Genomic DNA, 15,739 nt, shown 5'->3' with positions numbered 1-15,739 from the left:
CTCTGTCCAGATCATAATCTTGACAAAAAGCTGTGTAACTCTAAGCCTGAGCTAAGGAAATAATATTCTCACAGCATTTAATAGATTTCTACGAATCTATTGACTTATTGACACCTTTTTGTTTGCTGGAAGATTATATTAAAGCATGGTGTTGCTCTCAACCTTTCTGCCTATTGAGGAATCAAGCAGAAAATTCAGTTACTATTCCAGCTGTCAGATTATGTTCTACATTTGTAATTTGGTATTCCATGAGTTGTTCCAGATCAGCATCAAATTACAGTTTTACTTAGAGCTTATCAGTAATGCATGTGGAAGTAGCTTGACACTTAATAAATGAACTTTCCCAAATTATGAGGTAGATAGAGATACTGTGAGCAAAGCTCTGGTCCAGCAGAGTGTCTCAAAGTGTTCACTAAAACCAATGTGTTATGTTATTTGCATGTAACCTGAAGTGCTGCGTGTTTGAGCTAACAGCTATGCATCATTGAAGGTTCTGTTAGATTCATTACTTTCCCTAGGGAAAAGAAGGACCCAAGAGGATACTTCTGACCTTAATTTAGCACATTACTTGTTCAAGTCCTTTATAGTTATTCAGGAATGAAAATAACTGGCCAATGGAGCTATATGTGACAATGAGAGTATCTACCTGCTAGCTCTACTCCTGTGAGGTTTGCAAGAGCACTACACTGTCTCGTGTGAGATCAGCTTTAAATTAATTAGCTGAATCCTTAAACCAGGAGGAAAGATTTATTTCTTCTGTGGAAATTACTTTGTGGTATCAGGTTTTGTAGGAGAGGGTGCAATATGTCATGTCATTGGCAAGATGCTCAGAACATATTTTCTTCTTCAATGCAGGTTAAAAACTTGCTGGACATGCACGTCTTGGCCTTCATTCCAACCATCCTACTTGGAATGCTTGGAGGTCTTTTGGGAGCTCTCTTTGTTTCCCTAAATATAAAAATTAATAAATTGCGTATGCGGTTCTTTAATTCAATTCCAAAATCATCAGTTAGAAAAACAAGCAAGCTGTTGGAAACCATGCTCATCCTTGTAAGTAAATAATCTTTTTCTCTTGATTATATAATGTTTACAGTGGTTAATGAGGGTAGATCATAAGTTGGTTGGATGCAAAAGTGAATTTGGCCCTCTGGTTCTTGATCTAATGTACAATGGAGTAGAATAAACATACAGATTTCCAGAGGATGTTTAGGTATCTAATGTTGGTAGGTATAAAAGAAAGTTGGTTGTTTTTGGTATCTTTTCTTTTCTTTTTTTTTTTTTTTTTTCTTTTTTTTTTTTTCTTTTTTTTCTTTTTCTTTAAATACTTGAAGTATTTTACCATCCTGATCTCCTGCTGCTGCTCTACTCTGATGGTACTAGCTCAGCTAAGTGACATCTGCCAGTCACGCTAGGGTGTTTTTGCACTTATTTGGGATCTATAGAGAGCTGAAACAATAGGTTTCATCCATTTTTCCCCACTTTCCCTTGCTCATGGCTGGCCTTATCATTACCCCACAGAGTTAGCTTGCTCCTATGCCCTGCAGCATAACCAGGTGGACATCTTTCTCCACCCCTCTGCACCTGGAGAACTTTTCAGCTGCCAGCATTGGAAAGAACAATCTGAGACCTCAGTCATATGTATTCTTGCCTTAAGGCAGCAATGGAGATCTCTGTCTGTTGTAAGAACAGATGCATGAATAATTAATGCTATAGTGAGTTTGAAAGATGTGGCTAGGTATAGCAAGCTTTCTGGACCTAGTTGTGTATCTGGGGTGAGTTAGCCCTATTCGTCACTGATGGAGGCTGGCCTGGAGTCTCAGGTATTGTGATATAAGGCATGATGGTGTCACTTCACCTCTAGGCTTTGCAGTTTCCATTTGGCATTGTATGACTTTTATATATACTATTGTACTTCCTTCCCTTCTGGAGAGAAGGTTGTTGAATTGTTTATCAATGAGGTGACCATATAGATACTCTTCTCCCATCAGCCCAGACACATGCTTCAGCAGCATCTACTCTGAGGTGACAGAACACAAACTTTGGGGAAAAGCAGTAGCTTGGCTTGCATTAGCTACCTGGATAATACTAATATAAAACATTTAGTATTTTAAATACTAGAAGGGAAACTTTTATAGCTAAAAGTGTGAATAACCACAAGCCGAGGTCAAGTTTCTGCAATCTGTAGCGATTCATTTTCTCTGCAGATTGGTACAGAGATGTGTATGTTTCCCCTAGGCTGCACTTTTTTTTCCCCTCTGTAAGGTCTGAAAGAGTAAATGTCATTTAGTCCTTGAATACTGTGCACGCTATGGAAGTCCAGTTTCTCCTCCTTGGCCAAGTCCTGTTCATAGCTCAGAGCAGCCTCCTGCTTGCTTGGTTCTCTGTTAGCACCACAGAGATGCAATCTGAGCTTCTTTAGGCGGATCAGTAGAGAAGGAGGGATCTGCCGTGAGCACTCTGTGCAGGAGCACGTCCACACCATCGATGACAACTGGATTTTAGCTCCTCTTAGTGGCAGGATGTCGGCTTTTCAGCTTGGAGCCGTGTTTGTTCAGCATCTCGCAGACATGAGATACCCTGAGGAAGCTCATGTGAAGCTTTTTGCTTCTTTGTTTGAAAGAGTGGATGAAGTAAGTAGGAAAAACAGCATTTCTTTGCTCCAGAGAGCACCTTTTGCCTGCCCAGCCTTCTTCTGTTGTGCTGTGAATTTGCTCCCAGGTCTTGAGGAGGAGTTGGGACTTTGTGCTGTTGGGTGCTGCAGTGATACACCATGAGAAAAATCCCTGAGCAGTGAGTTTTCAGTCCATCAGAATGAGGAGTAAAGTTCCTTGTGTGACTCCCATTAGTCCTGTGTAAACTAAACGGTTTCCAAAAGATCTCATTTTGTGAAAGGTCAGGTTTGTAACAATCATTGTTTTAATGATTTGGAGCCAGAGCTCTGCTTTTGACAGCACTTCCCCTACCACTGGGAAAGGTTTGGCTTTCTCATAATACATTAGAAAAGCTTTACATAAGCTACTTAGAAAAAACACACAGTTCCTTATTACTTTTTGGAACAACAACAAAAATCAGAAGAAAAAAACACAACACAACAGACAAACAAAGAAAAAACATGCCACAACAGAAGCCAGCATGGCCCAGCTTGTTAGAAGATACTGTGGGATTAAATTTGAGATTAGTTAGCAAAGAGTCAAAGATTCAGTATCAGACATAGAGAAAATGCCCAGTAGAAGCTATTCTATCCTGCTTAGGAGTGTCACCTTACTGACTCCAAAAGTTCATGGGGTGGTGAGCACCTTGCCAGATCACACCTGAAACTGCAAGAATAGCACGTGTTTTGTGGTCTGCAATTATTACAAAAGCTTTGCAACTTATATATTTTGCCTTCGTCATTTTAAATAAATAAATAAACAACATACAAACATACATTTTTTCCCCATTACTTTTGTAGCATGAACTCTTGTTCAGACTGTTTTTCCTTTTTATTAGCTCTAGGGGATCCTGCTCAGGTCACAGTCCTTATTTTATCATAAATTGGAGAAAAAAAAAAAAAAAAAGGCAGGAAAGAAACTGTTTGATCTGAGAAAGAACCATACAATTCATTTTTTTTTCTTTTTTTTTTTTTTTTCTTTTTTTTTTTTTTTTTCTCATAAACTCACATAATCAAGCAACTGAAAGAAACTATGTCACAGCGACTTTAACCCAAAATAATCTTGTATAAACCAGTCTGCATTTAAACTTGGAAAGAACCCATCATGGTATCTTCCACACCCACAACATAACCCGGAGTACCATTCCTTTGACTGGAATTGAATATCTAATCTTCAGCCCATAGATTAAGCAAAGCCGTCTTCCTAAGTGCCCTTCTGCCCCTTGGCCTGCATTTGCTTCTCTTCAATTCATCACCTTGCTCTCTGTGAGGAAATCACAGTGTAGATAAAGTTTTGCCAAGAATCTGGCAGAGCTATCTTTTTTTTTTTTTTTTTTTTTTTTAATCTTGTTGACTAATGCTTCTGTTCCAAAAGCTTAGTGTTTCCATGGGCAGGGTGAACAATTTAAGGATATATGCATATATACACATATATTAAGCTGTCAAAACTTTAAAAGGTTAAGTGCAAGGATATGTATTTTTTTTCTGTTTAGCTGTGAAGATAGGCTACTGCTTTAAATCTCTAGCCACTGGCTCTTTTCTAGCTGTCCTAGCTGCTGTTGGACTTTGTGGCTTTGGCAAAAACTTGACCTGGGTTTGAACTGTCCCAGAGTTAAGTTTTCAGAAACAAAACTTGACCTAAGTTTTGTCAAGACCGAACCTCTCCCAGTTTTACCTATCTCTTTTAGAAGTGCTCTGCCCATAAATTTATAATCTCAGAGATACAGAGAAACAAATGCTTGGGATACAATTGTCAGACAAATTAGTCACAATTGCACACAGCTGAATCTCAGCTTGAGGGCTTCTATAAATGTGCTACCTGAGCTGTTTTATAACAATACTATAACAGTAGTATAATTGTGTGTTCCAATAATCTTTCCTGAATCCTTTTTTGGGGGGATAATGGGGTGGTGGGGAGGCTGGGTACACAATGAGCTCCAGGTCTCTCGCTCAGGAGGTAGCTGTGGCCTTCTGATGGCTACAGAGAGAGAGACTGCAACTAGAGACCCAAGTTGCGATGGGTCAGTGCATTAAGTTAGATGAATCTGGGCCCTCCTTTTTTTTTTTTTTTTTTTTTTTTTTTTCATGGGCAACAGCTGATATGGGATATGTGGGCAAGTCCACAAGGACAATTCCTTTTTGGTAACTGCTGGCACTAGTGAGTTTAGAAACTTTTCTTTTTGTTTGTCTCTGTTTCTACATCTCATGATAGTTTATTTGATTATTTGAATGCCTGCAGGTATGTACGACGACTGTTACTGTATATTTACCGTATTTCTTCTCCTGCACTCCAGTCATGAATGTGAGAGATGGCCAGCTGAGAAACAACTCAGAAATGTAAGTGGGGGGAAGTCATCAGGAGCTCTTTCAATTAATTAAAATTAATATGTAAATTATCATGCAACTAAAATTACAATTAATGTGTAAATACAATTATTCACATTTTTTCTCAGTTGTTACAATTTATACGTTAAATGTTACAGATTTGGGATAAAAAAAAAATCAAAAGCCTGTCAGAACCGAATATTTAAAATGGAATAACCTAGAGACAAGAATCACACAATCTATTAATCACTGGTGTTTAATCACACAAACTTTTCTAGTCAGAAACACTTGCCACCATGCCAAATTAAAGAGAAATAGAGAAATGAAGAAACAAAGGAGTGTTCAAAAATGGAAAGAGCCTGAAATGTGACTGTATGCATCATCCAAGTACATTTTCAATTTAGAATACTACTTTTGCATTAAAACATATATAGTCTGTTTATATAGGTTCATAAGCCTATAGGTATCAGTTTGTGCTTTGACTGGAAAGCTGTAATGAGGAAAAACATTGTTTATTCTCAGCTTCTGTCAGCTACTGCTGGCTGAGGGACATGATCAGTCATCTATATAAGAACACCAACCGGTAATGAACACATCAGAGGTGCGTGCCAGTACAGCACCAACTGTAATAAGGGACCTTAGAACTACAAACATTGTCTTAATAAACAGTCAGAGAATATGGAGCTGAATTGTTAGGCATTTTATTGGTGACACAGCTGAAAAGATCCTTGAATTTGTTACAAGTTTTGCAGTCCAGGTATCCTTCTTGAGAAATACTTAGGAGGAATCCAGAGGAAACAGAAAAGGAATAGCTTGGATTTTAGGTGAAACAATAGTTTGGTTTCACAGTCATTGCAAACGGTCACTACCAACTTGTAGTCTTACATATCCTCCTTCCAAGTGGGCAGCATTCCATAGTGCATGATATGGGTAGTAAATGCTGAATAACTTGCCATTGGTGACCGGACTCCAAACAGCTTATTTACGTACATGGAAAGCAGGCATATTTCCCCATTCTTGCCATCAATTCTAGCCTAGCATTTGACTTGCAATACTTTTTTTTTTTTAGTATTGTCTGCTATACTACATATTTACATATTTTTTATAAAAACAAATTTTGTCATCTACTTAGTACCTTGACTTAGTGACTATTGCTTTTTGGTTTGCTACAAGAAAAGCTCTCTTCCTCACCACAACATCCTTTTTATTTCAAGAACGAAATGCTTCCAAAATGTTATTTTTCAAAACAAAACTATTTTTACTCTAAAGAAAAACATCTGAAACCATGATAATTTTATTTTTTTTTTTGATTTGTCAGTCTCTGGATGAAAAATAGTCAGGCTGATCCAACCTAGAGGCTAAACTGTCTTAATGCCAATTTTTCATTTGCTGTGGCTGCAAGTTTTAGAGTACATCCTGTTGAAAATGGATAGATCTGAAGGGAATTAAGCACCAAATTATCATGGACTTTGCAAGGCCATGCATCTGCTGAAGGTAGTGATAATGTCTCCAGTGAACCTGTAATAAGGTACAAAAGTGAACATGGATAATTAACAGCTTGTTAATTTTTCTCCTGTTCTTAGAAATTTAGAGAGAGAATTATGATTGCGATCATGAGATTTTAGTTGGGATCATTTAAATTTGGCTCATCAGAGCTTAACATGAAATTTAAAATCAGTGATCCAGGGACAAGTAAATATCATTAACCACTAAGTATCCAACAGGTGGGTAATAGGCACCCTTGCTGCTTTAAAATATCCAATAAGAACCATGTAACAAAAAGATTCTGAGATGCTTGTTTTTGTCTTTTGTACTGATCCAACTCTTTCAGTGAAGTGTATATATATATATATATATATATTTTTTTTTCTTCTTTTAAACCGTAACATTACAACAGCTGCAGCTCCAGATGGTGCTGTATGTGGCTGTGCCAGTATGACAATACTTCCTTCTAGCATAGCTTATCTTCATTAATTTATGTTGGACCTGTGCTTGCAATAAGGTTTTGTAATATTTCCAGAAGCCCCAGATATTCCTAGGAGAATGTGAAATAGGAGGACATGGGGAGGCAAGAGATGGTAAAGGAGCAATGGGCTCCTTCCCATTCTTCTTAGCAAGTCCTGGTGAAGCACATGCAGTGTAGCATTGCAGTACTCCCATCCATACCAGAGACAAACCTGTCTTTAGGAGCAAAAATTAAATGTACAGGAAGTGGAAGCAGGGACACACGGCCTGGGAAAAGTACAGAGATGCTGTGTGGATGTGCAGGGATGGCATCAGGAAAGTCAAGGCACAGATGGAACTGAGCTTGGCAAGGGACGCCAATAACAGGAAAGGATTCTATAGGAACATTGCTCAGAAAAGAAAAGCCAAGGAGAGTGTGCCCCCTCTGATGAATGAGAAGGGTGAACTTGTAACCACAGACATGGAGAAGGCTGAGGTACTCAACAACTTCATTACCTCAATCTTCACTGACTGTCAGGCTTCCCAAGTCTTTTGTTTCCCTGAACCTGTAGATGGAGGCTGGGGGAGCACAGTCCCACCCACTGTAAGTGAAGAGCAAGTTCAAGGCCACCTGATGAAGCTGAACAGGTACAAGTCTATGGGGCCTGATGACATGCATCCGAGGGTCCTGAAGGAGAAGCTAGTTGCCAAGCCTCTCTCCATCATATTTGAAAAGTCCTAGCAGTCAGGCAGGGTCCCTGGTGACTAGAAAAAGAGAAACATCACTCCCATTTTCAAAAATGATAGAAAAGAGGACCCAGGGAACTACAGACCAGTGAGCCTCACCTCTGTGCCTGGGAAGATAATGGAAAAGATCCTCCTGGAAGCAATGTTAAGGCACATGCAAAACAAAGAGTTGATCTGAGACAGCCAGCATGGCTTCACCAAGGGTAAATCAAGCCTGACCAATCTGGTGGCTTTCTATGATGGAGTTACTTCATCAGTTGACAAGGGAAGACTGACCGATGTCATCTACCTGGACTTGTGAAAGGCTTTTGACAGGGTTCCTTATAACATCCTGGTCTCCAGATTGGAGAGATACATATATGATAAGTGGACCATTCAGTGGATAAGGTGTTAGCTTGAAGGTCACACCCAGAGAGTGGTGATTGATGGGTTTATGTCCAAGTGGAGGCTGGTGATGAGTGGTGTACCTCAGGGGTCTGTCCTGGGACCAGTACTATTTAATATATTTATCAATGACATAGACGGTGGGATCAAGTGCATCCTCAGCAAACTTGCAGATGACACCAAGCTGAGTGGTGCAATTGATTCAACAGAAGGAAGGGGTACCATCCTAACGGATCTGGACAAGTTTGATAAGTGGGCCCATATGAACCTAATGAGGTTCAGCAAGTCCAAGTGCAGGATGCTACACTTGGGCTGGGGCATTCCCCGATATGAGCACAGTCTGGGAGACGAACTCACTGAGAGCAGCCCTGTGGAGAGGGACTTGGGGGTTGTGGTGGATGAAAAGCTCGACATGACCCATCAATATGTGCCTGCAGCCCAGAAAGTCAACTGTGTTCTGAGCTGCACCAACAGAGGAGAGGCCAGCAGGGTAGGAAGGTGATTGTGCCCCTTTGTTCTGATCTTGTGAGGCCCCTCTTGGAGTGCTGTGTCCAGGTCCGGGGCCTCCAACACAGGAAGGAGGTGGATCTGTTAGAGTAGGTCCAGAGGAGGGCCACAAAGGTGATCAAGGGGCTGGAGCACCTCTCCTACAAAGAAAGGCTGAGAGAACTGGGGGTGTTCAGCCTGGAGTATAGAAGGCTCCGGGGTGACCTCATTGCAGCCTTTCAGTACTTGAAGGGGACTTGTAAAACGACAGAGAGCAACTCTTTGCTCAATCAGATAATGACAAGAGAAGGGGGAATGGTTTTAAACTAAAAAAGGGAGATTAATATTATAGATTAGAAGGAAATTCTTCACTCAGAGGGTGGCAGAGTCACTGGAACAGGTTGCCCAGAGAAGCTGTGGATGCCACATCCCTGGAGGTGTTCAAGGTCAGGTTGGATGGGACTTTGAGCAATCTGATTTAGTGAGAGGTGTCCCTGCCTTTGGCAGGGAGTTGGAACTAGGTGATCTTTGAGGTCCTTTCCAACCCAAGCCATTCTATGATTCTATGATTTACTGATTTCAAACTGAAAGAGTCAGTGGTACAAAAGCCTGTGCAAAAAACAAATCCTGCATCTCTGTTCTCTGTTCTTTCTGCTCAACCATGTGTTTTAATTGTAAAAACTTTCTCCTGTTGTTTCTCTCTCTGCTATTTTGACATCACTGCAAATTTCAAGTTACCTCTGGGATGTGCTGGTTTTTGTGTATACTCCTTTACTGGTAGTAAAGACATTGTTTGTATGGAACTCGAGGTTTTGCTAGAAGTGGGTTACACAATCATTTGATTTCTCAAGCAGGATGGAGTAAATAAGTTTTTTTTTTTTTTTTTTTTTTTTTTTTTTTTTAATTGACCATTATGAATTTGGAATATATTCTCTGAGTGGTTGGATTAATGTAAAAGGCAAATACAAGATTGGGGAAGTATCTTGTGTTCCTCTGGTTGCCAATCTGGGGTCTGGAATAAATTTTCTTGTACTAGATATTGGCTGCATTTTAAGTTTCCCTTGTAGTTCTGAGCAGGGATCAGGTAGGTCAAATACCATAGATCTCTGGCTCCTTGTTCCAGGAACAGAGTTCATATTGTTACTGGACAATTGTTTAGGTTGTGGTGCTGTCCAAAACATGCTGGATATGTCCCAGACTCACAGAAGGAAGTCATACCTGCTTGGAGGACACAATTGCTCAAGATGACCAAGACTGAGAAAGCGTCCAGGAATGGATGTGCTGTACCAAAAGTCTGGTTATAGTCAGCATGATAACCGGCAGTCTGAGTTGCAAGTTTTCTGATGTTGAAATAACTGGTGCCAGTATTTACCAAGGGAGAGTTTTGAGAATGCACTGGACAAACATCTTTTAGGTGTGGTTTGGGTACAGCCTGCAGTGCTGTGGAAGACGGGAACCTCTGAGTCCTTCCTGATCTCTGTGGTGCTCTCCTGTACTAACCTGTCCATCTGCAGATGCAGTTGTGAGCTTGGGATGCTGTGCTTACCCACAGAAATGTTCATCAGGAGTGACAAAATTCTGGTCTGTTGATCCTGTTTTACAGTTACAATGGTACAAGGAGATCAAGGCCAGGCTGCACATTTTAAACCATTTTTTCCCCCCATTTTCCCAGTTTTAGGTAGTGCAATGTGATTCCTGGTTTTGGAAATTTTGGTTTTCAGCAGCTTTATGCAGAGGAACATGAGCATTAATAAACCAGGTTTATTAATTTAATGGAATAATTAATAAATTGTTCTAGTAAACTAGGTTTATTAGTGAATAAAACAACTTAATTGGGAGATGAAAGGGAAAGTAGGCTTTCTATGTAAAATGTATCCCTAACAGACACATGCTGTATGGTCAGTAAGTTAAGTTAGATTTTTTGTTTGTTTTTAATGTTTAAGCAGAAATCTGTTCAAGAGGGAAATTTCAGAATATGGTTGTTCACCAAGCACATCATGGATTGGTCCAGATGGAGTCAGATATTCTAATCGAACCTTCAATCAAGGTAAGGAAAGCTAAGTGATTGATACCAGAGAACAAACAACGTATGTAACCAGACATGATATCCAAGTATATTTACTTGTAACATAGGTTTTCTTCGAAATAATGTAGTGCTCCCTTTGGAGGGGTGTGTCAGAACTAAATCCCATATTTGAGCTCAGGACACTTGGAAGTTTCTGAATTACCTCTGAAAAGGATGGGGAAAGAGCCTTACTAAAGTAGTATGGTTGCCATTCATTGGCTTAACTGATTGCTGTTTCTCCTTGTTTAGTTCAAGATTAATACCACACAGCAGACTGAAAAGAACAAATAATGTTCCTTGTTTTCCTGAAAATGCCTCAGATAACTTGTCACGTCAACTCAAACTAATTTTTGATTTCTATACTTTACTGACTTTTATCATGCTTAGGCGAATGAGGACTAATTCAGCATGGATCCTTTTGTAAAGGATCCTTTTGTTGTTTAATATCTCTCCACATCTCTTCCTCTGTGTTGCAGCTGCTGCGCTTCTAGTTGAAAATGGGAAGCAAGGGATCACATATCTTTTTAAACGTGGGACTCATGAGGAATTTGGATACGCATCCCTCTGCACTGCTTTGGCATTTTATTTCATCCTCTGCTGCTGGACTGCAGGTTCTGCTGTTGCCAGTGGCCTGGTTATTCCTATGCTGTAAGCTTTGCCCATTTTGGTTTGAGCTGTCTATACAAAAGGCCTGTGTTGAGTAGAAACAACCTGAGTGGTAAGATGAAAGGTTGGCAATAGCAAAGCTATAATTGCTCGGAGGAGATTGTATAGGTAGAACAGGATGGTTTGCTTGGAAAGAGAGGCTAAAATTGAGGAAACGAATGAAGAAAAATCATCTGAGAATAGCAGTAGAAGAATGATAGCCAAAACTGTGTACTTTCCAGCATAGATCATTTGAATCCTTTGGGGACCCAGCCTCAACTGCTGGCTCCATCTCTGTAACTGTAGAAATACCAGTTCAGATCCAGACTTTTCATCTGTTTCTTATGCACATAATAGCCTGAATCTTAATCTTGGACATCAACACCCTAGACTTTGGAGAAAACTGCTGTTAGGTCTTTTGTTGTAAGTTTTTAGAAAGCTGTTGTAGACTAGAGCAGAGTTCTTACTGTAATGTTAAGAGGTTCGATGTGCATACTTGAAGTGTTCAGTGAGCAAGGAGCCATGGCTGGAGGTTGGATATCAAGGAGGGTGGGTATCTGGCATGATGCAATTCAAATGCTGAAAAACACTCTGAAAAGAAACTCATGTTTCTTTGCCATACCCCTGAGTAGCCCCTCTCTTTTACCTCTTTTCTTCTCCAAGCTGATGTCTAAACCATTTTTTGATATGTAGTGATTGCTGAAGCATGGCATAGTTGGCTGTGTAGATACTGATAGTCAAGTCTTTCAGCCAGCTCCTGATAAGCTAGTTTTTGTAACCATTTTAGAACTGCATCTAACAATAGAATGAATCAACTGTGTGAATAAATGGGAGAGAAAAAAAAAAAAAAGAGGGAGAGTAAAAGTGCAAGATGAAGCTCCCCAAGTCAGCTAATATATATCACATATGTGCCTATATTATATGTAATAATAATTCACCATTCCTGGAAGGTGAATGTCTGTGCAAATGCAATTAATGGGCTGACACTTGGAAATGTATATTTAATTGCATGTGGAATTAAATGCTGTATCTCACCCCAGAAATTACATGTTCAACTGTGCTAAATTTTGGTTTTGTTCTTCAGTGTAGCACATGGTTAGTATGACGACTCCTGGGTTCTCTTCACAGTTTCATTCCTGCTTAGCTTTGGGCAGGTCATTAATACTTATTACTCCATTTCCCCATTTGTTATGTGGTTGTAATATTTTAATTGCCAGGTTTATGGGATGCACAAAGACTTAGTTTTAAGAAATTATATAAAGCTGGATCTCCAAAAGTGTTTCTTCTGTTTGTTTGTTTGTTTTGTGCGTACATCTGTAATCTGTATTTTTGACTGTATTCCTGTAAGATTTATTCTCATTTGGCTTTGAACAACATTAAGCAACACATGCACATAGTTCTTTTTCTTCAAATTATAGCAAATTTGGCAGTTTCCTGCTAGTGATTGGAACTAAATAATCATTCATAATAAGGAAGGAAGCTAGAGCTTTTTTTGGGAAAGGAGTTGTTACAGAAGTTCGTGATTAAATCTGGGACTAGCAAGTTACTAGAAGCACCTCTAGAAAACAGGATCACTGGCAAAAAGACTGCTCTTTTTTCTTCTCACATACAGGTACACAGGAGCTTTGTATGGCAGAATAATTGGTTTGATTCTTGTTTCCATTTTTGGTGTTCAAACTAATGAATATGGAGCATGGATTGATCCAGGTCTGTTTGCTGCCATTGGGGCTGCCTCCTTTTTCAGTGGAGTGTCAAGACTCACCATCTCCCTCACTGTTATAATGGTAAGTATGTTTTCAGGTGTTTGTGTGGCCGAGGTTGTGCTGAGCTTTTGCTGCTGCAGCTAAATGAACCACAGATGGTGTCCCACACACATTGGACCACAGAGAAATAAATGTTTGGCCTAGTTATTTCTAGCTCACCTGGAGAGGTTTTCCTTTCCTTTCCATTCTGTTCCATTCCTTTTAATTCCATTCTGTTTTCAAACATCTTTTGGTTAGAGAAATGATAACGGCTCCAGCAGTTTACAAACAAGGAAGCAGAATATACCATCTCTTCTTCTTCCAGATTACAAAAAATAGTAGACCACGCTTCCTGGCTTGTGAATTGACTTCTGTGAGGGGCTGAGGGCCTTGTGAAGTGTATCTTTTTATTTTGGGGATGAATATAGCCTTCTGGACAGTGAGAGAAGGATTTGCAGTAGTATAGGCAAGCGATGCAAAGGGAGGCTTCTCAGGTCTCTCTGGTAAATTTATGCCTTATAGATTTCAAATTTTTTGAGGTTCCCTTGCAACATGCTTCACATTCACATTTCCTTCCCTCCTCCTTTTGTAGCAGACCACTTTGAGTCTACACTGCAATACTTTCAAAGCAAACCTCTGCAAGTTAAAAGCTAAAGGAGGTGCAAAGAACGGCCTTATAATTAGAGAGGAGGTTCTTTGCACCTCCCTGATTGCAACACCTGGGGATGGTGAGTTGTAAGGTGCAGCTGAAATTCAGCTCAATCAACACAGAAGTGATTTTGAGGTCACAAGGGCAAGCTTTCACAATGTGGAAATTTCACCTCTGACTAAACCAAGTCTTGGCTGCCTCTGCCCAAAAAGATCTCATTAAAATCTTTGCAGATGTCGGAATTCACCCAGAGTGACCAAGTGGGGATTTTCTCTCCTAGTACACTGTTGCGCAGCATCTGATAAAACGACTGCTTATCGGCACTCACTCGGAGCTGGGGTCATTTTAGTGATAGGCTGTGTAAATTGTGTAGGAAGCATTTCTGTGAAGTTTTAACTTGAAAGGTGGTGTAAGTGCATAAAAACTTGTCTATTGTGAAAGAACAATTAGAATGATTATGGAAACACTCCTTCAGTGTCCTTGTGATATTTTAGCACTTGCTTAGCCTTAAAGAACAAATGTACTCTGTTATTTTTGCTTATGCTATTGCTATTAGGCATCTTTTTTAAGATCCGAATGATTTGTTGGCCAGCTACAACGTCTGTAAGACTTAAAGTGTGGAAAGATGATGCCTGAACAATAGGCGTAAGTTTCTGAGAGCTCCAATTGCCACTAACTGTAATGTGTCTTCCAAAGTAGAAGAAATTTTACCCTGAATTTTCTTGCAATGACTCAATAAATCTTAATTGAAGCATTGTTTATAAAACATTAAGTTAGGGTCTTGCTGCAGATATAGGTCCTCAGAGGCAAAAGCAGCTGACTGACATCTTCCTTAGCTTTGTGCCCATGAGGCTGTGCTTCATTGCAGGGAACTGAGGAATGAATGTGTGCCAGAACACTTGCTGGTCTTGGATGACAGAACCACATTTAATTCAGCTCTAGTAGAGAGGAAAAAACCTGTTTTATTTGCTTCAATTTCTCCCTGCCTTCCCAATTACCTGCACTTTTTTTTTTTCTTTTTTTTTGTCTAAGTTCCCTGAGCATGCATGTACAGCACGTGCAAAACAATAGCTGGAAACTGTTAAGAGAGCTGTACAAAAATCAGTTGAAAAGGCACTAGAAAAATGATTAGGATTGCATTGCAATGTGTTCTGAATTCCCCTAGGTGTCATGTTATAACTCTTCTGTGCCTCTTTCTGCACAGGGAGATTGTGTTTCAATTCATGTTCATCCAAGATAAATAGCTGCATTGCTTGAGGAAATATTAATTTTTGAGGAGAAAAAAGGTCTTGGACACGACAATGCAAAAACATAATTAAAAGGTTGTGCCCTCAAACCATAAAATGCACATATTTTTCCTATATTGTCTGATGGGTTCAAAAAGAATTGAGAATGTTTGCTTTGGCTTTTCACGCGGCCTTCCATTTGGAAACAGTTATGAGTGTGGGACTTGCAGTGAACAGGTTTGTAAAATGCTTTCTTTTTTTCTCATGGCAGACCCCACAGGCATCTGCCCACCTCTTCTTTCTTGGCTGCCTTTTTCTACCCCCCATGCTGACACTCGACTCTCATCCTCCTCAGTTCTTTGTGGCAAACAGGAGATGTGGTGACATTTTCCTTGGCGAGCACGCAGACCAGCCTTATGATGTGCCTTCCTGCAGCCTTCTGTCTCTTGTGTCTGTGTTTTGTGTCCTGAGCTTGGTGGCTTTAGATATAGGAAGAGAAATAGCATCTTCCTACAAGGTGTGCTTTGTGTCCAGGACGTTGTATTTTTACCTCTCAATCATGCTGCCTTGAAAAGACATTACACTGGCTTGAAGAGAAAGGACGGTACTGGGCCAGCCTAGAATTAGTAATGGTTATACTCCTATGGACAAGCTGTTCAGCAGCCAGCCTCAGAAAGAGGCTTGATTTATACTGATTTGGGTCCTTTGACCTATGAGTTGTCTTCCTTTTTGTTCACACATGAAGGAAAGTAGCCTTGATTCTCTCCATTTTCCTGCCAGTTCTGTTCAAACAGAATTAAAGCAATATATCAGTTTATTGTTCTGATTTATTTCTCAAGATCTCTACTGATGGATATGGGGAATGTGATAAATTGT

General features: G+C 39.9%; 1 protein-coding gene across 1 annotated transcript in view; it reads left to right on the top strand.

Annotated features, from left to right (window-relative positions):
* The window catches only part of LOC116486700 (chloride channel protein C-like), a 76,455-nt gene that overhangs the window by 12,782 nt on the left and 47,934 nt on the right, over positions 1–15,739 (top strand). The window contains exons 7-11 of the mRNA XM_032183129.1: positions 856–1,050; positions 4,890–4,987; positions 10,480–10,583; positions 11,078–11,249; positions 12,859–13,030. Of these exons, the coding sequence (XP_032039020.1) occupies positions 856–1,050; positions 4,890–4,987; positions 10,480–10,583; positions 11,078–11,249; positions 12,859–13,030 (741 nt within the window). The remainder of the gene's footprint in view (positions 1–855; positions 1,051–4,889; positions 4,988–10,479; positions 10,584–11,077; positions 11,250–12,858; positions 13,031–15,739) is intronic.

Source organism: Aythya fuligula, chromosome 2 (genome assembly GCF_009819795.1).
Source record: "Aythya fuligula isolate bAytFul2 chromosome 2, bAytFul2.pri, whole genome shotgun sequence".
Classification (NCBI taxonomy): Eukaryota; Metazoa; Chordata; class Aves; order Anseriformes; family Anatidae; genus Aythya; species Aythya fuligula.
Note: the sequence above shows the minus strand (reverse complement) of the source record. Positions and strands in the feature narration are given on the sequence as shown.